General features: G+C 34.0%; 1 protein-coding gene across 8 annotated transcripts in view; it reads left to right on the top strand.

Moving 5' to 3' along the window:
• Window positions 1–25,939, top strand: part of PALS2 (protein associated with LIN7 2, MAGUK p55 family member) — a 126,664-nt gene that overhangs the window by 75,915 nt on the left and 24,810 nt on the right. For 7 of the 8 annotated variants that reach the window (XM_074340868.2, XM_074340870.2, XM_074340869.2 and 4 more), the window contains 8 exons: window positions 3,430–3,582; window positions 7,231–7,380; window positions 8,152–8,379; window positions 19,161–19,202; window positions 20,641–20,772; window positions 22,644–22,743; window positions 23,072–23,140; window positions 24,724–24,885. In XM_074340868.2, the coding sequence (XP_074196969.1) occupies window positions 3,430–3,582; window positions 7,231–7,380; window positions 8,152–8,379; window positions 19,161–19,202; window positions 20,641–20,772; window positions 22,644–22,743; window positions 23,072–23,140; window positions 24,724–24,885 (1,036 nt within the window). The remainder of the gene's footprint in view (window positions 1–3,429; window positions 3,583–7,230; window positions 7,381–8,151; window positions 8,380–19,160; window positions 19,203–20,640; window positions 20,773–22,643; window positions 22,744–23,071; window positions 23,141–24,723; window positions 24,886–25,939) is intronic. The other variant, XM_074340874.2, reaches the window with a different exon arrangement.

The following is a 25,939-nucleotide window of genomic DNA, read 5'->3' as shown; positions in this document are numbered from 1 at the left end:
AGCAAATGTCATCCTTTTGGATATAATGTATGCAGAAGCAAAATAAAAATTGAGTTCTCCATCCTCTCTGTCTCATTTCTACTTCCCGCTCAAATTCTTGTTTATTCTTGACTATTTGTGGACTTCATCTTTCTTGTTCTAAAGTCTCTACGATAAAAGACGAGGATGACTCTCGAGCACAGTTAAACTTATTTCCCATTTACTTCGCTTTATTAAGAAATATTTAACAAGCAACTGCTACATACTTAGTCATATTCTAAGAAGACAGAAACAAAGTTTTTAATATTTTGGTCCTTGCTTTTAAGGGAGAAATGCAAGGTTACTACAGATAATAATAATAATGGCATTATCATTACTAGATAATAGTATTTGTCATTTTAGGTATAGCCCACAATTTTTGCTAATTTTTTTTTTTTTTTTAATTTGCAAGCATGGTTGGACTGTTCTTGGGTGAAATACCCAGAAGTTGTGAAAGAACTTTTTCTTCTTTGCAGTTTGTTTTTCTGAGGTGCAGTAGTGAGAATAGGATTCTCAGAACTGGGCATACAAGAAGGCTGGGCCATGTTTGTGTCCGTTCCAAGTGTCTTGCAAAGCCAGTCATGGCATGTTCTTCCAACTACATGTGACAGGTGACATATGTTTTTATTGAGTTTGCTAGATTTCTATTAATCCTTTTTCTTAAAGGAAACAAGCTTCATTTATTCAAATAGCATATGATTAGTCTGTCACTCTGGTCAGTTTTCAATGTTTCCTTTGTCTTTGGTTTGATTAGTTAAATTCAAGTTGGTACTTGCCTCGTGAAAGCTACTAAATATATTCTGTCTTTAAATTTCTTTCACAATATCTTGGAGCTTAGAAAGTTACATATTAACAAATATGGATCTGCATTTGCTTTCTTGGAAAAAACAGAATTGATCTCAGTTGAACCCAACTGTATTTCAGAAATTGATTTTCCATGTTAATATAATTATAGCCGCAGTTTCACTAAATAACTTTATTTTCCTCTGAGAGTTTCTGTATTGTACAATGAAATTCTTTCCTACCATGGAACCAGTCTGTGCAGTTGTGAAAAAACCTTCAGGCATGGATTTTTTTTTTTTTTTTTTTCCAACCTCTTGACTTCTTCTTTCTCTCTTGCCAGTAGTCTTTCCACATTCCCACCTGCCCCCACCCAATTGGGAGCAATAAGGTAGATGAACATAGAAAAAGGAAGGGAGCTATTCTAGAGTTTTCGAGTCAATGGCCATTTATGTTCCTTTCTATCTCAAAGTCTTGAATTGAACCATGTCTACCAATGTCTAAAGTATGGTTATTATATGCTGATCGTGTAACATTGGATATTATAGAAAATATATTGGCGTAATACCTGAAAATTGTAAGCTAGTCATTATCTGTTTCCTGGAGAAAGAGATAGTTTTTATAGTTCTTCCATAGAGGAGAAGGTGGAAGTTGAAGGAGTGGATGGTATGCTGAACTACAGGAGTGTAAAATAACTATGGGAATAGATGTGGTGGAACAGAATTAACACATCTGGGCTAGAAGAGCCAGGCTGAAGCAACAATTCAACTAGCAGTCAGTGAGAGCGTCTTTCACATATTTAAATAAGTGAAATTAAGGCATCGTGTATTAGATAGAATAATTAACTACAAGGTGATGTTAGCATGGCTTCCTGTATAGTGATAAAGTCAAATAAGCTTTAGTAGGTAAGAGCTCAAGCCTAGATATTAGACATCTGACTCTGCTACTTAATCAGTATTGTTAACTCAAGCAAATCACTTTATCTCATTTTGCCCCAAGTGTCTTTGTCTGTGAGGTGAGGATGAGAATAACATACCAACCTTTGCTAAAGCCACACACTCACTGTACTGAAAATGTAGTTTCTGACACACACCAAAAAAGCCCTCAGTAAATGGTAAGGTTTTTTCCTTAAGCTTTCGTATACCATCATGAGTGTAGAATATTGCAAGGTTAATGATGCTAAATGAGATATTTATTAAAGGAAATATCTCTATTAAAATAGAAATTCTAGCTTGTTTTGTAAGAGTTAACTAATAATGTACATTATTTTAGTTTTTTTCCTATCCTTATCAGGCTTTCAGAAAATTACACATTTACCTATTTTCATTCTTTGTGGCGTTTTCTAGTCTTAATTTTTTTCTTATCTAAGTCTAATAGAAACTTTTCCCTCTGTTTAAATTACATTTGGTCTTTTGACATTTTCTTTGTTTAATAGCAGTTAAAATTTCTTTTTTTATCAGTTTATTTCATGTGATTTAAAATTTCTTCTTCTGAGGTGTTTTGTAAAAATGTTGCTTAATATATAGCCCCCCTTTCACTTAAAAACTTACTTTGCTTTGTGAATCACCTGAAAAAAATACATTTGAATGAAAATACTGCATTTTAAAAATTAGAATGTGTATTCAGACTCTGAAGGATTCACTCTCTATTATAGAAATAACATCTAAAGTATTATAGGTATCAGATAAAATTTAATTGATACTGTTGCCGCTTGAAATTTGGATTTTTCTTCATCACATGCAGAAATGAATCTTAAAATATTTAGCATAAGACTTGTCATTTTACATGGTTTCATTTATAAATTAAATCTTAATAATTATGCTTTGCCTGTCTTCAAAATCAGACAGCAACCATTTATCAGAAAAACAAAGAACACTAAAAGATGAAGACTGACTAGTATTCATTCTCAGTTTGAAATTAAACCTCTGCTTTCCTCTCACTATTAAAGGATAATTAGGACTACATCTTTTCTGTGACAGTGTAATTCATGGTCTATTTTCTGTGGGGAAAAAACTGTTGAGTTTTTTTGAAAAACAGCTTAAGATATAGAGACATGAAATCCTATGGTCCTTCAGGGTCCAGTTCAAGAGCAGCCTTCCCTGAACTGATTTTTTCCCAATTGGAAAATGGTAGCTTTAGGATTCAGTGGTTCCCAAAATGATTTTTTATTATTTTTTGAATGATAATCTGTATAACGATTATGTTCCTATTCTTTATTTTTATTGGATTTACTTTAATAAAGCATGAACAGTCTATCTAGAGTTTGAGCCTAGACTAAAGGGTCATTAGGAAGTTCTGTTGTGTAGGAAATATGACAATTTTAAATTGTCATCCGGACTATTTAGTTTTTTCATGGTTTAGTTTTTTCATGGTTTAGTTTTAAAAATGACTTTTCCATGACTTTTAGGATAGGAAGAAGGGCCAAGATTAATTAATACTGCATAATAACAATAACTGAAAAAACTATAATACTGCCTCTGATTGAAGTAGTAATTGGTTTCAATGAATCAAACCTCCAAGTAATAATATCTTTTTGAACTTTCTTTATGAAAAATAAACAAATCAAGAAAAAAACCCACAGTCTGAAGCAAAATAATGTGTTCTTACTTTAACATACTGTTGCTTTTACAGGCTCATGAGAGGCTAGAAGATTCAAAACTAGAAGCTGTCAGCGACAATAACTTGGAATTAGTCAATGAAATTCTTGAAGATATCGCTCCTCTAGTACCTGTGGATGAAAATGTGGCAGAACTGGTTGGAATCCTCAAAGAGCCTCACTTCCAGGTAAGCTTCCTCTATCACTCTTCCCTCCAAGTCCTCTGTGTTCCCAAAGTAGTAATGTTCCAGCGTAGGGTGATACTTTGCAAGATTATTCAGGGCCGTATTTTGTAAATATGGGAATTCCAACTTGGGTAGTTTAATATCCTGGCATACTGAGGGTATATAAGCAGGCACACGTAACACATACTATATAAATGTACGATATCTTTCACAGAAATACATGAAAATGGGTTTTTTCTTTGTGTAATTAAAAAACAAAACAAAAAAATACCCTGATTCACCATCAGACCACATGCTAGAGATGTTTTTATTCCCATGATGGTGAGTTTTTCTTCCTTACTACCAGTCTCCTGGCCTCCTTATGATCAGTTATACACATCTTCAGTGGTGCTTCTAAGGTTTGGGCGCAGTTGATGATCTTGGAACAAAAGAAAGCAGTGTAAGGATGGAAACTATTACGTAATAAACTTCAGATAAGTACCAAAAATAAGTGCAGTTTAAGCATTGGTCTATTATCAGTGAAGAGTTAATCATTTTAACAAAGAAGAATCAGTTTCAGAAAAGAAAGGGTAGGGGAGATTTCTTATAAATCTGTAATTAAGACACTGTGGTTTTGGGGTCAGTATTAGAAAAATAGGTTAATTAATCAGAATAGAAACCCCAGAAATACATCCACACACATATGGCAACTTGATTTATGCTAGAGATATTATATTTTAGTGGCGAAAGAATGGGATATTTAATAAATTGTCCTAGCATAGAAGAAGAAAGTGTCACCTGCTTTCCACTACAAATCTTAGTGTTGAAAATCAAATGGCAACACCTGTTTGCTTTTTCTCAAAGACTTTCCGTGACTCCAACAATGTTACAGTAAAATATGAAGATTTATAATGAGATGGTTCCTACATAAATCAGTATCTTAGGTACAAAAATATGGACACGTACCAGAGCCATCTTTTATGCAGGGGTCAGTTGCTTGAGGCCTTAAAAGACACACTAAGGTATTCGGACTTTATCCTGAGGACAATGGGAAACCTTAGGCAGGGATGAGAGGAGGTATTAAACAGGGAGAGGTCAGATTGTAGAGCGATATTATTAAGTACTAAGGCAAGAAATTGTGATGGCAGTGTAAAAATGTGAGGATTTTCAAGTTTTAAGCCGTAAATCAACGGGACTTGGTGATTGGTTACATGTGACAATTACAGAAGAGAGAGATGTGGGAAGTTCATTAAGGGTAGGTTGTCTGAGACACAATTGGTGGCATCCACTGAGATACGGAACACTCTAGGAGCAACTGTTTTGGACGTGTTAATATTTAGGAAACTGACCATGTTAAGTTTGTGATACTTCGGAAGCATCTGGGTAGAGCTTTCAGACATGCTATATATTTCTTTAAATAAATGTATAAGATTTAATAAATGCATAAATATATAAACACATAAAACTAGAAAATATAAGCAAGCAAAAGTACAAAAATTAAGACATCGCATTCTTACTACCCAAATTACTACTGTACTATCTTAGTACATATTCCTCCATTTTTTTCTATGCATTAATTGTACATAGTTTTTTCCTTTACTGATTGACATCACTTTCTACAAGCTATTTTTGTAAGGTAGCCTTTTTGTCAATCATTGATTTCCACTTTTCCATTTCTTTGGACCGCCATCTCATGTAGTACACATACTATATTCAAATGTCTTTACTTGATGCCAAAATAGTCTTTATAGCTGGTTTGTACATACTAGTTTCCAACTTAGGTTTATGTGTAGCATCTGGTCGGACCATCCCTCTCCCTTGATTATGATGTTGACCTTTTGAAGAGACCAGGCTGTTGTCCTGCAGAATGTCCCAATCCCTGGATGTGTCATTTTGCTTCCTTGCTGTGTTGTTTAGTTATCCCTTCTATTTCCTGTAAACAGAAGTTCTATCTAAAAGGTTGATGACTCAAGTTAATCATTTGGCATGTATCTTAAGTGATGTGATGCAATATGTATAATACCCAGATGACCCACCACTATTGATGCTGAGATTGGTCCCTTGATTAAGGGTAATGACAGTTTAACCCTTCCTTTGAAAGCCTCTCCACTAGGGAGTAATCTAGTGTGTTATTATCCCAGCATTATACAAATGCTGTTTCCTTTCAACCATTTATGTACCAACAAGCACACACTAATAATCTCTGAATCACTATTTTCATTAGAGGTTGCAAAATGACAATTTTCAAACTCTCTCATTCTACATTTGTTAGCTGGTGTTCCTATATAAAATAGAGCTTTTCCTTATCAAGTGGACTATTTATTCTAGTTACACTATAATGCATTTCCTACTGAAAAGTCAGGGAAATGCTTGATTCTTCCCTTTACTAATTTTCAAAGTAAAGAATTGTTTAATGTAGCAATCCTAAATAGTAACAAAAATGTTTTTTCAGTCCTTTGTTTTTTTCAGTAGCACTATGGACTTACGGATTTTTAGTTAATTCATTATGTTTCAATCTTCTGCAATCAACTTTTTATTTTCAAATTACCATCATTTTGTTCAGTTGTAGGCAGATTTTTAGTTTATGAATCTGAAGCTCAGGAGAGTTCTGGACCAAAGATACAAATTGGGATTTATCAATGTTTAGATAGTGGTTCAAGTCACAGGAGTAGATAATACTCCCTAGGAGGAGTACAGGGTGGAACTAAGCAGCCCAGGTTAGAGAGTTGAGTGACTTGCAGCATTTATAGGCATAATCCTTACACATGGCTTTGTGAAATTTTTCCTTAGTTTCTTACACATATTTTTGTGAAATGACCAAAAATTACCAGTTAAGTCCAAATGCTGTTTATTTCTATTCTGAGCCTCCTGACATTTTCTTCCTTCTTTCTGTTTTGAATTATTGTCTTTAAAGTTGCATTCCATTCACTCAAATTTTTTAAAGTTAGCTTTATGTTGAGTGTGCCCCACTGCAGTATAAATGAAAAATAAAAATAAATATACAAAAAAGAAATTCCTAGAAACCTAGATCGAAGTCATCTCTGATGATAGCATGATGGTGATGATGCTGATGTGTGTAACACATGCATGTATAGTATATGTAGAAGGTAAAAGTAAATTATATTCAGGACCATTACTGGCTCTTTTTTCCCCCCTAAAAATGTATATTTTAGAGACTACAACCTTTATTGGTAATACAAAATTTCCTATCATTACATAAGATGCTGATACATTTTCATTTTCTGTTGGACATTTTTTTAACAGACATTTTGTACATGTGAAAATGATGTGGTATAATTAACATAATTAATAGGATTGGGTTGTAAGTACTGAATGATGATGATGTGATGACACTGGTGGGAATGAAATCCAGTGCCTCCATTGCACCACACTTGGAAATCTAGGTTCAGTTTCCACTGAACATGCCACTTTAAAAAAAAGTCATAAAACGCTATCAAGCTCTTCAGATCTTTTTAAACAAGGAATAGGGTATTGTTTGATAATTAAAAATATATTATTTTTTAAAAAGATTCTATATGCATTTGACTTAACTCATATTTGTGGATTTAATGCGTGCCTTGGAAATTTTTAGTACTCCACTGGGATAATGAACACTAGTTATCTTTAATACCTTATTCCATCATAGCTAATGGCTGTCTTGAATCTTTGCAGTCACTCCTGGAGGCCCATGATATTGTGGCATCGAAGTGTTATGATTCACCTCCTTCAAGCCCGGAAATGAATAATTCTGTTAATAATCAGTTATTACCAGTGGATGCCATTCGTATTCTTGGTATTCACAAAAGAGCTGGGGAACCATTGGTGAGTAGATAAATCGCTGCCTTCCTAAATCTGAAATCTGACATACTTGTGGCTCAGTCACTGCTCTTATTTCCTTCTGTTTCATAATTTGTATCATTGAAAACTTTATTTGTGTTTGTTTTATCAGCCTTTTTTGGTCTATGAATAAAACACAAAGCTGATGCACTCTCAACTTTATTTAGCATACAGAATTAAACCCACATAAAAAGTTAAACTGAAATAGAGGCCAGAAGAAGTTTGCCAATGGGTAGCAAAAATTTCAGAAGATAAGTGCTTCATTTTTTCCCTATACCCTTTGAAGGAATGAACTCAGGAAGCTGTCTAATGACAGTATCACAACACAGAGGAAAGTTGTTATTAAAAAGTGAAGACATGGTAGGGCTCTTCAAGTAGTGAAGTTCACAGTTTCCTGCTAAAATTATTTCTGGGTCCTGACTAGAAGAACAGTGAAATGGGAAAAAAAAAAGCCAGGAACAGGCCATCAGAATGCACAACTCTTTTCTTATTCCTTTGAGCTTCCTTTTATCCTGTGGAATGCAGCCTAATCCATGTTTCATTTGTAAGGTTAAGGGGTGGTCTGTGTTGTCACTGTTGCACATGGTTTAATGAGAGTAGCGTATTGAAACAGGAGAGAACATGGGGAAACTAGGAACGATTCACTCACCTGCTTTTAGATTTACTTTGTTATAATATATGCATGTTCATGAGTATTTAAGATTTTTTTCCTAAAAATCCGAAATCAGTGACAATGCTGGTCCTTTTTTCCTTTAGGGTGTAACATTTAGGGTTGAAAATAATGATCTGGTAATAGCCCGAATCCTTCATGGAGGCATGATAGATCGACAAGGTCTGCTTCATGTGGGAGATATCATTAAAGAAGTCAATGGCCATGAGGTTGGAAACAATCCAAAGGAATTACAAGAATTACTGAAAAATATTAGTGGAAGTGTCACCCTAAAAATTTTACCAAGCTATAGAGACACCATTACTCCACAACAGGTGAGTAATAAAATTCTTGGTAATATTAAGAGCGCTTTATTTCTTTAGTCACACTGTTGGATATAACCACCAGTTGCTACTGTTTTGCTAAAGAAAAGAGAAAAAAAGTTCAATTTAATTGTTCTGAATTGCCTTATTTTGTCTTGAGTGAAATTTTGAATTTTTAAACAATTAACATTATCTTACTATATAGAGGAATTAGCGAAGAAATCTCTTTGTGAACAGCATGAACCCTGCTATTTCAGTAACCTACAGCTGGGTATCAGAAAAACCATATACAGCCTTTTAGTCATTCATCTAGCATTTTGATACATATTATATTCCAAGTCCTGGGGAACATAATAAGAATGTAGTCCAGTCACCTGTAGCTTTAGTGTTCATGTGATGGGCTAGAGAATGGGGCCAGAAAGAGGGTGGGTCCAGACTGAAGAGAGTCTTGAACACCTGGTGTGTATACATTCGATCTGTAGTTTTAAACTAAGTTTTAGGTGAAATCGATTATTGAGCAGGGGAATGTTTTAATGACAATGATCATTGAGCCTCATTATGTTGAGTGAATTTCAGAAACGAGAGATGTGATTGTGTCACCAGGCAGCAGGTGTTTGAAGGTGTAAGGTGATTTGTGAAAGCCTCTAATGATAGGTTATGATGGTTGCTTGGGTTCAAATACCTAAGTGTTGCCACTTAGGAGCTTCTCTTCTCTGCTTCATTTTCTCACACATATAGTTAGGGATAATGTTTCTTTTCTCAGAAGACTGTTTTGAGGATTAAATGAGTTAATTCATGTAAAGCTCTCATAGAAGCACCTGGCACATAGTGAGTGCTTAACAAATAGCTGCCGCTATTGTGGTGATGGTGGCCGTGTCAGGTATTGTGAGGTAGTGGAATGTGATAGAATCGCAAAGAAAGAAAAGTGATAAAATAATTGCAAAGAAACAATTGACAATTATGGTGGGAGTGTTGGAACTGAGGAGAGAGTTTTCAAGACTAGATAATGTAGAAATTGGAAATATCTCCCAATGTATTAGATGCCTTTAATTGTTCAGGTTTATTCTACAAATTTATTATTTCATGTGTGAGTGAAATTGTAAGTTTTTTACTTAAGATACTGCTAGTGTATTTTATTTTTATATTGTTAATATGAAAATTTTAAAGCCTAGCTTTTATATTTCCATGTACTTCTTTGAAATAATATATCTTGAATACCTGTTTTATATTGCTTATTGGAGGATGGATACAGATTTTAGTATGTAAACTGGACTTCTGAATAAAACATAGGCTTGTAATGAACTTTGGTTGAAATGAAGATAGAGACCTCGTCTTCAAGGAAAAGAATCATGAAAGAAATGGTACTAGAAAATAGACAGTTCATATCGCCAGTATATTTCAGACTGCCTTTACTCCTCGATTGGTACATTTCCATTTGGACTTGAATAGATCAGAAAAGTAGAACCTAAGATTTTTTTTTCAGTATTTTTTAATTATAGTTGACATACAATATTATGTTAGTTTCAGGTACAACATAGTGGTTAGACTTTATATAACTTAAGAAGTAATCACCCCTATAAGTCTAGTACCCATCTGACACCACACATAGTTATCACAGTGTTATTGACTATATTCCCTATGCTGTACTTTATTTACATCCCCATGACTATTTTTATAACTGCCAATGTTTACTTAATTCCTTCACCTTTTCCACCCATCCCGCCAATCCCACTCCCATCTGGCAGCCATCAGTTTGTTCTCTGTATCTATGAGTTTGTTTTTGTTTTGTTTTTTTGTTTATTTTGTTTTTAGATTTCACATATTAGTGAAATCATATGGTATTTGTCTTTCTCTGTTTTTTAAAATTGTATGTTAGGCAAGACAGGAGATCCATTCCCCACTCCCCGCCACCCTCCATGTTCCAAACTTAGAATTCTTACAGCTCACCTTGGCTGTAATGGACTTGTACAGGAAAATAATGTTTTTATAATGTTAATAGTGGTCTTTGGCCCAAATTCCTTTGTAGATTCTGCACCTGGTGAACTTGTGGGAATGACGTGAAGTGCAAGGATTTTAGCCCTATTTTAGGCATAAATTTTTCCCATCTCATGCCTTCTCAAACTCTGGTTTTTATTTAGCCTTTAGAACTGGGAGAGGGTATTGAAATGGGGAAGGAGAGGTCATCCAAGCCTAAGGCAGTCACAGGCCTGTCCTACCATAAAAAAGGAAATAGTCTGTAACATGAAGGCTTCCAACAGGAGAGCTAAAACATACCCATATTGGGACATTTTTTTAATGGAAAGGGGGAGCAATTACACATTATGCTGGAATAATAGGCATAAATAAGGACTGTCCTGGGCAGCCTGGTCGTCTTACTGAGAGACACAAGGGGGAAGGAGCAAGGGCATTTACCCTCTGCAGGTCTTTCACTGAAGCTCCACCATGTAGTCCTTCCTGCTGGGCTTGCCTGAGCTCTTCCTCTGGGTTGCTGTGAGAGCAGGTGGAAGCCAGGAGCTCACCCTCCTCAGGGTGGTGTTTTTCAAAGCATGGTCAGTCAAGTACATCGCTCGATCAGTATCATTTGAGATGCTTACTAAAAATCCTAAATCTTTCACGAAGCCTAAAGATTTACATATTTAAATCTGAAGACCAGGGTGACTTAAGTTGTAGTTAATTCTGAAGTTCTTCAACTTACATATAGGTTCGGTTCCACTTATTCATGAAGGCCAAAATGGTAGGAATTCTTTTTAACTTATTCTTTGAGACCAGTATGACCCAGGTGCCAAAAATGTAAGAAAAGAAATTAAAGTTCCATTTCACTCAAGGATATACATGTAGAATTTCTCAATGAAATATTAGCAAATGAAATGTAATGATGTATAAAAATGATAACACAACATGTCCAATTGGATTTATCCCATGTATAATAGGATGGTTTCATATTAGAAAAATCCATATACCTCGTATATAACCAAGCACATTAACAGATTAAAAGAGAAACACCTCAATAGAAAATTTGATAAAATTCAATACCTGTTCATGACTCTTTTAAAAAGATTAGTACGTTAGGAATAGGAAAGAACCTTCTTAATTGCACTTAAAAAGAAAAAAAGAATAAACATTCTGAATAATCGAGTGTTGGAAGCATTCTCTTTAAAATCAGGAACTGGACTCCTCCGCTCGTCTGCCCGAGACGACGTGAGTGCCAAGAGAAACTTGCCAAATTTCAGGCATGATTGTGACTGGTAAAAAGGAACTGCCCTGAGACGATATATAGAGTAACAGATGGTACAACAATTATCTGTTATAATAGATGATACAAGAATCTTTAATTATCCTCAAAGAAACTAGGAATAAACAGTATCTCCGGTATTAAAAAGCTAAGTATGTTTGAAGACCAGAGGATGGTGACCCACTTTAACATCACTAAAGCTCACACGTCTCTGGCAGCAAATGTTTTCCCCATTACCAGCCATGCTGAGACAAAACAGCTGACAGAAATGCCACCCAGCATCTTAGGCCACCTTGGTGTCAACAAGCTCAACTGGCAGAAGCTGGATGGAAAAGCACCACTTGCTATTGGGAAAGAGGGTGATAACTTCAGAATTTTGATGAGGCTTCCAACAATGAGGCAAGTGGAATTGAACTTCTTTTTTAAAAATAATAAAACGTCAAGAATATTGACTGGTTTAAAAATTTTTGTTTAGGATGTAATGCCATTCTGAGGCCCTTGGATACTGCTGCTTTTTAAATTATTATTTATCCACAATTATTTGTTTGTAGTTAATTAAGCCAAAGAAGCCAGAACTAAAGTTTAAAACAACGATTAATAGTCTTCGCCTAGTTAAAGAAAAATTAAGAATTAGAGAACAATGTTCACCAGCATCACTTCCATCTGATATTTTATTGAAAGTTCCATAAGCACAAAAAGACAAAAATATAGAAGCAAAAGGTTTGGAAAGGAGAAAATTAAACACCATTTTCAAATAATAGGATTTTTTTACATAGAAACCCTGCAAAACTATAAATTATTAGAAATAATAGAGTTTAGCAAGGTACTTGAAAACAAGATTAACATACAAAAGTCAGTTGCATTTCTGTATGTCATGAGCAAGCGTCTAGAAATATAAGAGAGACAGGCATCATTTACAGTAGAGTCAGAGAATGTCACATTTATGTCCAGGAATAAATCTAACAAAAATATTCAAGACTGCTACACACAAAAAAATTATGATGGAAATCTGAATAAACAGATATAGATCATGTTCATGAACAGAAAGACAGTATTGTGAAGATGTCAATTTTCCTCAAATTGACTTACAGATTCAATGAAATGCCAATAAAAATTCCAATAGGGTTTTTCATTGTATTTGATAAGATGAATAGCCAAGGCACTTCTGGGTCAGAAAAGCAGAAATAGGGGCTTATTGTTAAGGTGTAGGAATTAAGATATTACAATATTGGCAAAGGAAAAGACAGAAATGGTCAATGGAATCGAGAGTTCAGAATGAGACCTACAAGTTTATATTACTTTTATATGACAGAGATAATATGTCTTTAAGTAAGAGAAGGAGAGACTATTCAATTAATGAACTTGGTTGCTCATAGGGATAATATATGAAGTTGTGTTTGTTTCAGTCTACATACACAAATCAAGTGAAAGGAGATGCACGGTCCACGGTCAGTAAACCTGAAGAGAGATTAAAAGTCACAATGTGAGATGCCATTTTATAACATTCAGTTGGCAAAAAATGCAGATGTGAATGCACAGTATCTCTCCTATGTTGCCAGTGGCAGAGTAAAATGGTATAACCACATTAAGGGGGAAATTTAGCATTACCAGAGTTGCATGTTCACATATATCAAGACAGTAATTTCCTAGAGCAATTGTGTGTGTGTGTGTGTGTGTGTCTGTGTGTGTGTGTGTACACACACGACTGGAAACATTAACAAGTATGTAAATCCCAAAAGAATACATGCATGCTCGTATAGCATGATACTATTTTTAAGTTTAAAATAACTAAAAATATACTTTTATTTTTCCCCCTTCTTCCACCTCACCCCCCACTCTGGTTCAAGCTGTTGTTTCTCAGTCTAGTTGTGTAGCACAGGGAGCAGCTCACTGGCCCATGTGGGAATCAAACTGGCGACCTCGGCGTTAGGAACACCGCGCTCCAACTGAGCCACCGGGCCGGCCCTAAATATGTACTTGTAAAGAATACCTGTGGATGCAATAAAACTGTACAAAAGGAAAGCAAGGATTTTGTGAACAAGATTCGGGGTGAGGGTTACTGTGGTTGGGAAAGCCAGAGTGATGGAATGGAATATAGCATGTAGGTCTCTAGCGTCTGTTTCAGGTGGCAAGCTCATTATCGTATTAAAACTAATGAAATAAACAAATAAATACAGGCCTACCATGGACCAGATTTCATTGTAATGTAAATTAAGGATTATTATTAGTATAATTCTGAGCAATCTAGGTTAGTAGTTTTTTTTTTTTTTTTTGACTGACAGAAGCTTAAATTTGTGGCCCACAGATGGATATTTACCAGAGAGGAATGTGAATTGCTCCTCAAAGCTTTTCTAACAAACGTATTCTGGTTTCCTTGATGATCTCAAACTGTGTGTGTGTGTGTTTGTGTGTCTGTTTCTGTCTCTCTGTCTCTGCATGTAACTAACGGGCCAAGTTCAAACACTTGAAAATCTTTATTTTATTTATTTATTTTTTTAGACACTTGTCTTATTAGGGAGACCAGGGATTGTGTAGATACCTGATCACTGCACTGTACACCTGAAGCTGAAAAATAATGAATGTCAACTGTGATTTAATATATATATATATATATGTACATATATATATATATACACATATATACACACACACACACACACACACACACACACACACACACACACAGTCACAAGAAGCGGAGTACAGCATTAGGAATAGAGACAGTGGAAATGTAACAGCTGTATGCGATGCAGAGGGGTAGTAGATTGGGGGAGAGGGGTTATCACTTGGTGAGAGGTATAAATGATAAACGTCTACTACATTGCTTTGTACACCTGAAACGAAGAAAAAAAAGAAAATCTTTAGAAGAATAGTATCCTGCTCTGATTATCCTGCCCTGTTGTCATAGAGAACGTCTTAGCAGTTTGGACCACTGTATTCACTACTTTGTCATTCACTCTGATGTGTGTCTCAAATGGACCTGAAACTATGGTTTGAGACGGAGGATGTGTAAACACTTGTACCATGTTCAGCCAACACATCCCCAAATTATCAGCCACCTTCTGATTTAACATAAGGATCACTCGGGAGTTGTTCTCCAGCCATTTCATTATTTGATTTCTTTTCTCATGATTATTATTTGTGTAAGCACAGCATATTCCTGTATTATTTTATTTTCTATTACTTCTACTGTTTTTACCTTTCTAAAAATATCTTTGAGGTAAAGTTTATGTAATAGCATATATATATAATGCACAATTTGATACATGTGGACATATATATGTACCCATGAAACCATCCACACAATCAAGACAATGAACATATCTATCATCCCCAGAAGTTTCCTTGTGTCCATTTGTATATTCTTCCGTCCTGCTCCCTTTTCCCCCCACCCACTTGTTTTGGGCAAGTACTGTTCTGCTTTCTGTCACTATAGATTAGTTTACATTTTCCATGTTTTTATATAAATGGAATCATACAACATGAATCCTTCCTTTGGTTTTGCTTTTTTTTTTTTTTTTTAATCTGGCTTCTTTCACTCAGCATAATTATTTTATTTGGGGATTCATCCATGATTTTATGTGTATCAGTAACTGTTTCATTTTATTGACAAGTAGTATTTAATTGCATGGCTGCATGTATACCACAGTTTGTTTATCCATTAATTAACTGGCTGAAAACATTTTTGTTGTTTCCAGTTTTAGATAATTAAGGATGCTGTGGAATTTACATGTTAAGTTCCTTAGGTAAATATCTAGGAATTAAAGTACTGGGTCATATGGTAGGTATATGCTGTACCTTTAAAGAAATGGCCAAACTATTTTCAAAAGTAGTTGTGTCAGTTTATGTACCCACCAGCGTTATATGAGAGTTGCAATTACTGCACATCTTGACCAACATTTGGTATGGTCAGTCTTTATCATTTTAGCCATTCTAATAGGTGTGTAGTGGTATCTCATTATGATTTTAATTTGCATTTTCGTTTCTTTTTTATTAGTCTCAGGTGTACAACACAGCATAATGATTAGACATTTACCAAGTGATAATACCCCGCCCAGTCTACTACCCATCTGATACCATACGTAGCTATTACAGTACCATTGACTTATTCCCTATGCTGTACTTTACATACTGTGACTATATATGTATATATATGCAAATATATATAATAATTTGCATTTTCTTAATGACTAATATTGAGCATCTTTTCATGTGCTTATTTGCCATGTTTATGTCTACAGGATATGTGCAAATATTTTATCCATTTTTTTATTGAGTTGTTTGTTTTCTTACTGTTTAGTTTTGAGAGTTCTTTATGTCTTCTGGATACAAATACTTTATCAGAATTAAGATTAACAATTAAATCTTAATCAAAGACAAGCCCACTGAAAAGGCTTGTCTTTTCATTCTCATAACAGTGGAATACAAAGAGCAGAAGTTCTTAATTTTGATGATGTCCAGTTTATCTATTTTTTTATGAATCATGCTTTTGTTGTGTGTAAAAAAAATCTTTGTATAACCTAAAGTCATAAAGATTTTCTCCTAAAAGTTTTATAGTTTTATGCTTTGCATCTGGCTCTATGATCTATTTACTTCATGAGTTTTTGTATAGGGTGTAAGGTATGGATCAAAGAGGTTTTTTGCATGTAAATATCCAGTTGTTCCAGTTCCATTTGTTATAGACTATTTCCTTCATTAAATTTGGAAAATTTTTCACTGTTATTTCTTCAAATATATATTCTTTTCTATTCCTCTGTTTCTCCTGTCCTTTGGTGACACCAGTTACAAGTATATTAGAATCCTTGAAGTTTTCCCATAGCTCACTGATATGCTATTCATTTATTTCAGTCTTGTTTTCGCCCAGTTTTTCATGTTGTATAGTGTCTGTTGCTATGTCTTCAAATTTACTAATCTTTTCTTCTGCAGTGTCTCATCTGCTGTTAATGACATCTTTTGTACTGTTCATCTCAGACATTTTGGGTTTTATTTCTAGAAATTTGAATTGAGTCTTTTATATCTGCTGTGTTTCTACCTAACATGTAGAATCCTTTTTTCTAGCTTCTTGAACATATGAATACAATATGTAAAGTTAAAAATAACTAGTGTTCTTATCTACTAATTCCATCATATCTGTCATTTCTGGATCACTCTTGATTGATTTTTCTCCACGTTTTAGGTTATTTTCCTGCTTATTTGCATGCCTGGTCATTTTTGATAGGAAGCCAGACATCATGAATTTTACTTTGTTGAGTACTGGATATTTTTGTATTCTTAGAAATATTCTTAAGCTTTGCTCTAGTATACTTATGTTACTTGGGAGCAGTTTGATCCTTTCAGATCTTGATTTTTAGACTTTATTAGGTGCAACGAGAGCAGGATTAAGTGTACGGTATAACCCTTCTGAATACTCAATGCCTCATGAATTACAAGGTTTTTCCACTCATCCTGGTGAAAACAGACTCTTACTGACCCTGTATGACCTCCTGATACCATTCCCTATAACGCTGTTTTTTTACTTAGCCTTGGATAGTGTCTTTATAACACATGTATTGATCAGTACTTAGCTGAAGACCAGAGTGAATCCTCTGCAATTCTCAAGCCCTTTCTCTGTGCATCCCTCTCCTCACTGATACTCTGTTCTGTGCGCTGTAGCCACCTTGATCTCACTGGTCTCCCAGCTCATCTTTTCAACTTGGAAACCACTAGACTCCACCCAGATTCTCCCTTCCCAAGTTGGAACCTGGAAACTTTCTCTGTACAGTTAGCTGGAGCAATTGTGTAGCTCATCGTGTTTGTTTCCACTTTTTAGGAATCACTTTGTCTGGTGTCTTGAAAAATGTTTCGTAGATTTTGTCCAGTGTTTTAGTTTCAGGTTGGAGGATCCTTGTTGCTTCATCTTAGTCAGAAGTGAGAGTCATTTTATCTACTCGTATTACCATAAACATTTAATTGTTCAATAGGTTTATCATTCCCATGGTTCAAAATTCAAGAAATAATAAATTTATATTCAGTTGAAACCTCCCTCCTAATCCTCTACCATTCTAGTCCTCACTTCCCCATAAGATATCATACTATTAGTTTATCTTTCCAGCATCTCTCTTCATAGGCAAGTAAGTGAAAATTGTATATTCTTTTTCTCCTTCCACCTCCTTTTTTATGAAAAGGGTACACAAGCATACACATTCTGAACCTTTGTTTTTTTCATTTCACCACGTTATCTTGTGGATCTTTCCTTTTTGGTATACATAGTCTACCTCTTGAAATATACCCCTCCCTCCTTTTTTTAACATCTATATAGTGTTATATTACATAGATTTGCCATTACTTGTTTAACCAGTTCCCTATTATTAAACAATTAGTTGCTTCCAATCTTTTCTGATTAGGAGTAATTATATAGTTAATAGTCTTCTATCTATATAAATCATTTTGCATATGTCTGAGTAACATTGCTATTGAATACTTTCCCAGAGGGGGATTGCTAGGTCAGAAAGTTTTTGCATTTGTAATTTTAATAGCTATTGCCAGATTATCCTCCCAGAGGATTGAACCAGTTCTTGCACCAACCTGTTTGGAAAGTGAGTATTGGCCCATAGTCCCAGCGAAAAAATATCAAATATTTGGATTTCTGCTAATCTGACAGAAAGAAAATGTTATCATAATATAGTTTTAATTTGTATTTCTACTCTGAGTGAGGTTGAATATCTCCTCCCAGGTTTAAAAGGCATTTGTACTTCCTTTTCTCTCTTCCATCTACTTTAAATTGTTGGTTATTTGGTTCTTTTTTTAGTGGTAAGAATATGAGATTGAAATAGTTTAGTAGGTTGTACTTAGTAACTTCTTAATAACAAATGAAAACTTAACATCTATAGCCTATTACTGAAACACTTTTTTTTTAAATGCACTTAAAATATAATTACACTTAATCTATTCAAATCTCTAATGATTTAAGGTCATTACAGAAAGGATGGGTTCATTCAGTTTTCAGATAAATTTTTAAGTAAAACCAGTTTAATCTGAGTTTTTGAGCATGGGACTAATGTTCCAAAATTAATTTGATCAATGAAAAAATAAAAATTGTTCCTTTAGGAAATCTTTTACATTTGAAAAATATGGTTTTTGTTCCACAAATAATGACATTTCCAGAACAATCTGATGAGAATAGGGGAATGAATATTTGAAATTTGGACTAAAAGTCTGAGCTTTATGGTTACAAAACACATTCAGTCCCACAGATAAGAATGACAGACATATTCATGGTTAGACGACAGGATGCTCTTATTATTCATTCAGTGCAGCTTTCTTGAGAAGTAAGGAGTATCCAAGTATTTTTACAACTTTGCATGCCTATTCTTTTTCTCTGCCTCATTTCAAATACCTCTCACTTTTTACTTTTATCATTTGTAATTTTCATATATTATAACCTATGGTCAATTATTTAGGGAAGTAATTGCTTTATCAAATGAGTTAAATAATAAAATGGGCCAGTAGTTTGTTTATATTTTGTTAATTTATTATTAGTTTAAAGCCTGGCTTTATTTCTGAATGAAAAATATGTTTTTAGAGTTGCATCAATATGGAGAGGCATCCAGCACACATCCATCAGGTATGATGTCATTCCATGGCAGTCTCTGGTACTCTCTATTTCTGTCTGATCAGCAAACTAAATTTACCTGGATTAAACTTAATCATTTTGGGGTTTTCCTGTTGCCAAAACATTGAGCTGCATGCCATTGTCAAGTTAGCCAATTGTCACATTTTAGGCAGTCTTAATATTGTTTGTATGCTGGCTTTTTAGTTATATCTAAAATAATATATTGAAACATATTAGGGGCTTACTGACTTTTTTAAGCATTAATATTTGGCCTTTCCAGAGTTACAAAAATATTCTGAATGCTTTCTATCAAAATCATCTAATTGTAAATAACTAAAATTTTGTCTGATGTTCCCAAATTATTTTTAAATTATTTTAATATGCATCCATCACATTACATTTTTCTACACTAATAATATAATGTATCTACTTATGTTATTTGAATATTTTGTGTAGTTTTATTTATAGAAGTATGATAAACAAATAGAAAAATAACATTAATTTAACTAATTATGTACTTTCCTGCTTGTTAAATGCTAAGTCAATTCTTTAGAAGATATTTTGAATTTCTATAAATATGTATGAAAATAGTTTGTTTTAAGAATTAGTCTGAACTTGCCATCAAATACTGAAAATGCTTAACTTAATTAGAATTCAAATTAAAGTGAATAAGCAAAATATTGTAGATATTGTAGATCATAACTAACTGGTAACTGACATACTTTTATTGATAAGATTTATATAGTTGAATAAATTTAAATTGGTAATAGTTTCAAGACTTTTTCAGTATTTGTCTTACAATTAATTTAATGCCTGCCGATCATTTAAATTAGAGCAAAATGATTCCAGAAAAGTATTTTCCACACTAGTTTTGGCCAGTGTAAGTCTATGTGATATAAAAAATACCATTACCAGGGATGAAAGTTGGGCTTTTAATTTTTTTTAAGGTTACTAAATGTATTTGAGGTCTGACTTCAACATGAACTTTTATTTAATTTTGGTTTCAGGGCCCTTTCAAACAGTCAGTCGTAAAATATCTGAAATATATGCCTTAAATCAACTACATATATTGTCTCAGGATGTTAATTAGAAAGTAGCACTTACTTGCATAAAAATTATGCAGTGTTGGTTGGAAAATCGTATGAAGATTTGGGGGTAAATTTAAGGATGGTGGAATAAAATGATAATCAAACTCTGTGGATTTGAAATGAGAAGTTAAAATAGAAATTGAATTTTAATGTGCTACTAATGTTTATTTCATATTTTCTTTTTCTGAGACCAAATTATTAATGTTCTAAAAATTTAATTTTATTTGAGAGACAAGTTCCTTAGTTGAAGTACTAACTACATTTGTCAATTACAATAAAATCACAGTGGTTTGGAAAAGATATCAAAATTCCAGTGACAAATGATACATCTGTAGTATTTTTAATTGTGCTGTGTATTTTAGGTATTTGTGAAATGTCATTTTGATTATAATCCATACAATGATAACCTGATACCTTGCAAAGAAGCAGGATTGAAGTTTTCAAAAGGAGAAATTCTTCAGATCGTAAACAGAGAAGATCCAAACTGGTGGCAGGTTAGTATGCTTCTCAGAATTTCCTCAACTACTTTTTTATTTTCAATCTTATATCTGGCCAATATCTAAAATATTCAGGAAGAAGGTATTAGCATTTGTTCCAATGATTTTCCTGCGTGAACAGCTCTTGCTTCATGGCTGCTAATTTTGTGGACAGAAGACCAAATTGGGAGGGAATTTGTGAGTAGCTGTTAAGGAATGCAGAATTAACTAGCCTGTTGGTTTAGGGATTAGACCAATTGCTTCTTCCAGGTGGGTGATTGCAGTAAGATATAGAATTGGTGAAGAACAACTCCATTGGGGTCATCCCTTTCCAATGTCCGTTTTGTTTGTTTCAACAAGGAGTCTGTCATTGTGCTTATAGTAGTCTTTCTCTTGTTTCCTCTGCCTCTGTATACACTCATGGCAAATAAAACATAATTCCTTAAGCTATTAAATCTATTTGCGCACCTCTTCTCAGTTACTGAGAAATGAAGGTTTGCTTTATCATCAGTGTTGGTTTTGGTCGTGGCTTGAAATCTGTGTACTATATGGAAAGGATGTGTATTATCACTGTATTCCCCCCTCCCCTCCATTTTCCAGAAGATCTTTGTAATAATGTTCTTTTTCCGTTTCCCTAATACAGCTTTTAGAAATCTCTAGCAGCAGTAATGTCTGTTTGTCATTGTTTACATCAGCTAACCACCACAGTATTCAGAATTGGAGAAACTGACAAATCAGAAAGTCCAAAAATCCCTTAAACTGTCAGAGCCCGTGAGAGTTTCATTAAAGAACAAGCTGTGAGAGAAAAGGACCCAGGACCTAGCACTGAACTCTAAATTAAACAGATACCAGTAACTCACGTTAGCTCTAATTTATATTGACTTCTAAAGGCGAATGAATTACAAGAATGAGAACAATCTTCTAATGTGTCCTTAAATTTAAATTAAGACATGTATAAGTGCACTATGTAATGAAATAACTAAGAAATGAGTAAATTATCTAAAATTCATAATTTTATGAGGTTTCCACTGAATTTCTTAGAATGCTCATCAAAAAAAAATCTGCTTTCTGTTTCCTATCTAGAACTTGCCCATTTTTTTCTTTTTCCCCTTTCTGTGAATGCCATCTCTACTTTTCTAACCCTGTCATCATTATCTCAGTTTCTTCCTGCAAGTTGTGGTCTATTATTTTAATTCCGTTTTTCAGAATTTTAATTGCTAAAGATATACCAGACTTTTTTATGCTAGCTATAAGGATAAAGTCACTAACTTTATGGGATAAGCCATTAGCAGCCACTTCTTTAGATTTTATTTGAAAAGTTAGTTTCTTGACAGTAGGTGAAGTTTTACCTATTTTAAACTTACTACCTCTCAGGATATTCAGATTCCTGGGAGCATGAATTAAACTTTCCACTCTGTTTTCCCACTATTGTCTTTTTCTTTGATTCGGCCTCAGGAGAGATCAACATGTTAGGATTAAGTTTGATAATAAATACCTTACTAAAGGATGCTAGATAAAATGTTCTGTGAACACATGAAATAGCATTTATTCCTTTCCATTCTTTGACTAACTTAGTATTGTAAATAAAAAGTTTTAGTAAGTTAGAAGAGCCTGTCTACTTTCGTATTTTGGTTCCCAAATTTCCCTACCAGATGGTGGATTGATTAGATGCCAGTTGATTCCTCAGTGCTAAAGTGTTTAAATATCTTAACTTGACAATGCCATGGATTTAAATCTCAAGGTCAGTTTTTAAGAGCAAATGTGAGATATATATATATATATATATATTTCTTTTTTTTTTTCTTTACTGACTACTGCTTGTCCTACTTTTTAGATTATGGTCTCAAATTTTGGTCACTGAGATATACAATTCATTAATTTGATTCTAGGCTAGCCATGTAAAAGAGGGAGGAAGCGCTGGTCTCATTCCAAGCCAGTTCCTGGAAGAGAAGAGAAAGGCATTTGTTAGAAGAGACTGGGACAATTCAGGTGATGAGCTCCACACAATAAGTAACAGTAGTCCTTTGTGGCCATCTTTCTTTGCCTCTTTCATCTGAATTAGCAAATGAATTTATTTAAAATATGTCTAGAATTAATCCCTCCCATCTGCTTTATCATATCCCTCAAAAATTTTCAATCCCTCTCTGCCACCTGCTGGGATGGTATCAGAATTCAGTAGTTCTGTTCAGCTGCTCCCTTCTGCTTTGTAGGATCCAACACTGGGAGGGCAATTCTCCCACCCCTACAGAACACCACAGGGCACTTTTATCATATTTTTACATAATGTTTAAGTTACATTTGCCTTGTCATCCTTCAGGACCTTTCTGTGGAACCATAAGTAGCAAAAAAAAGAAAAAGATGATGTATCTCACAACCAGAAATGCAGGTATGTTTGAAATACTTTTGGAGAAGTCTGAGTGAAGTAGCTTTATACTGTTAATCGGTGTGACATAAACTCTACAGGTACAATTTTACATGAATGTAATTCAGATTAGTACCAAATTGCAAGGGGTCGGCATGTGAATGCATGGTAAAATATAATATGAAGACATTATTTAAATTCTAGTATTGTATATACTTACACTCTCACCAGTATGCTTTATTTTATGAGTATAGTTTACAATAAAATTAGTTGGTTAGGATATATGCTTGTATTAATGAAGGGGCAATGTTATAATTGGAACTATTTATTCAGAGAACTTTGATAGTAATTTATGTCATTTCTAAAGAGCAAAATGCCTTCATGAAGATATTAAAAGTTATGATTAAGGGCAACTATATGTTCTGCCATAACATTGTCCCTGGTACGTTGGGAGAAATAGTATTGGACCGTATACGTCTTAGTCTGATCCAATAGAATTCTTTCTTAAATCTTTTAGCCTTAAGGAAAGATAAATATAACAACTACTATAGTTATTCTTTTCAGTTATCGAGGCTGATAGGAGTGAAATGCAGCTCTCTGAATCAGAAGGCTCTGGAGGTTTCTCAAAGGAATTGACAGTTTTAAAGTACTTTCTGACCTCAGAGCTGCCTCTCTACATTATTACTTAATGTAATAAAATAAATAGCATACAATAAAGGAAATAATATAATGTTATATACTAATGAGAAAATAGACTCTCCCTTAATATTAGTTTAATGTACTGTGGAGAAATTGTGCAAAGAAAGAGTTGCTGTTAAAATAATAACCGAAGGAAGAAATTTATTACTATAGATAGAGAATTATAGCCAGAATAACAGGCAATATATTTCAAATTCACTTTGGCCTTATTATTCATTATATACATGTCCTTAAAACTTTATTGCAAAATAGAAAATTCATAACTTTCCCATTGACTAAGATTATAATTTTGGAATGTGTTTCTACTGAAAATAATTTGGATCCTATATTTTATTTTATACATAAATTCAGAATCTTAATATTTAAATGTCAGTATATTGTCTATATGCATTTTATTAATCAAACTGTTAATCTTTATTAATCAAACTATTTGCAGAATCACCAGACAGTATTTATTCATTTATGTCACTGGAAGGACATACTCAGTCCGTGGAACTTACTTAAGCAGCCATGCTCTGGGTACTTCTGTCCTCCATATTTGATGCACACTTTTTAGCAATAAAATTAGATAAACCATTTGTCATTTGATTATTTATATTAAAGGAATTCTGATGAATTGATAAGAAAGGGATTTTAACAGATAGACTGTCTGATAAGGCACTTTTCTAGCTTGGCTAGACACGTTTTGAAGGGCAAATGGATGGAAGCAGATGCTTCAATCAAAATATAAAATATAAAATAATTTATTGTACTTTATCAAATGTATAAAAACAAATCTGTACTGAGTACAATTCAAATGATGTTTAACTATTAAGACACCTAAGCCATTACTGAACAGAAGAGCAGAGGTTTTTCATCCATACAAAAGATAACCAAATATGATGTTTTCCATTTCCTTTTCCATTTAGAATTTGATCGTCATGAAATACAAATATATGAGGAGGTAGCCAAAATGCCTCCCTTCCAGAGAAAGACGTTAGTATTGATAGGAGCTCAAGGTGTGGGACGAAGGAGCTTGAAAAACAGGTTCATAGTGTTGAATCCCACTAGATTTGGAACTACCGTGCCATGTAAGTTTTTTGTGTGTGTTTTCATTGCTATTTAATTGGCAGGAAAGTGTAGTGGGGGCAGATTATTATTATTTTTATTCCCAAATATTATGTCAGTAAAAACGAACAAGTAGAAGATATTGAAAAATTCAGTGACTACAGCTGCCTTGAAATAGTGCTCTTGCCCTGTTGGCGTACTGCCTGGTAGCAATTGCTTCTCCAAACTTTTCAGTCCAGAAATGTTAAGTTATATGCAAGCATTACGAGTTGTGGCAAAATCAACATCAATTTGGTATTTTCTTTTGCATCTGCTGTCTATCTGAAAAGTATTTTTCACCCAATTTAGTGTAAAGAAAAGGGAGAAACCTGCTGAATCCTCAGATACTTCCCAGTGTGGCAATCCCTTAGCGAATTTGTGTGATTTGGCTTGTAGCTCTCAGTCCTGCAAGGTCATAAACCTGATTTTGATAGCACATCAAGAGCAATTCATCTTCCAGAGTAGGCAGCATTAATTAAGGTCACAAAGATTGATACAGAAAATAAAATGATACTGATGGGAAGTGTAACCATTAAGTGAACCAAATATTCATTTTATGATCTTTGCATTCTTTCCCTATTTGCATATTTCTATGGAAAGTTCAGTAATGCTGTCAGAAGGATGCTTGATGAGAATGGAATTAGATCAAGGAGTTAGGTGATATCCCTGATTTATTATCAGGACTAATACACATTTGTCTTACTCTGAGGATGCATGTACCTTTATTTGTGGGAACTTTCATGCTCTGTCCCCAAAACAATACAGGAGACAAGCCACTGTTGCCGTTATAGCTCCCCTTTCTGTGCTCCTATTGTTGACCAGGCCCTTCTTTGGTTAACAGTATTTCTTTAGGTATATTAATAAATGTAAGCTGTTCCGTGTCAAATTTTAGCCTAATGTCATTCCATCTCTTTTAGATGAATTTTAAAGTTTCTCTACTTTCACCCAGTATGTTTTGAGGTTTAATTCTCAGTGACTAATCTTATTGCTAAAATTGTTAGGGGCGGGTTGGGGAATAGCCTTATCATTGCCCCATGT

This window comes from Rhinolophus sinicus, chromosome 4 (genome assembly GCF_057876585.1).
Source record: "Rhinolophus sinicus isolate RSI-liver-muscle chromosome 4, RSI-T2T, whole genome shotgun sequence".
NCBI lineage: Eukaryota > Metazoa > Chordata > Mammalia > Chiroptera > Rhinolophidae > Rhinolophus > Rhinolophus sinicus.
This window is presented reverse-complemented; position numbering and strand designations above follow the sequence as displayed.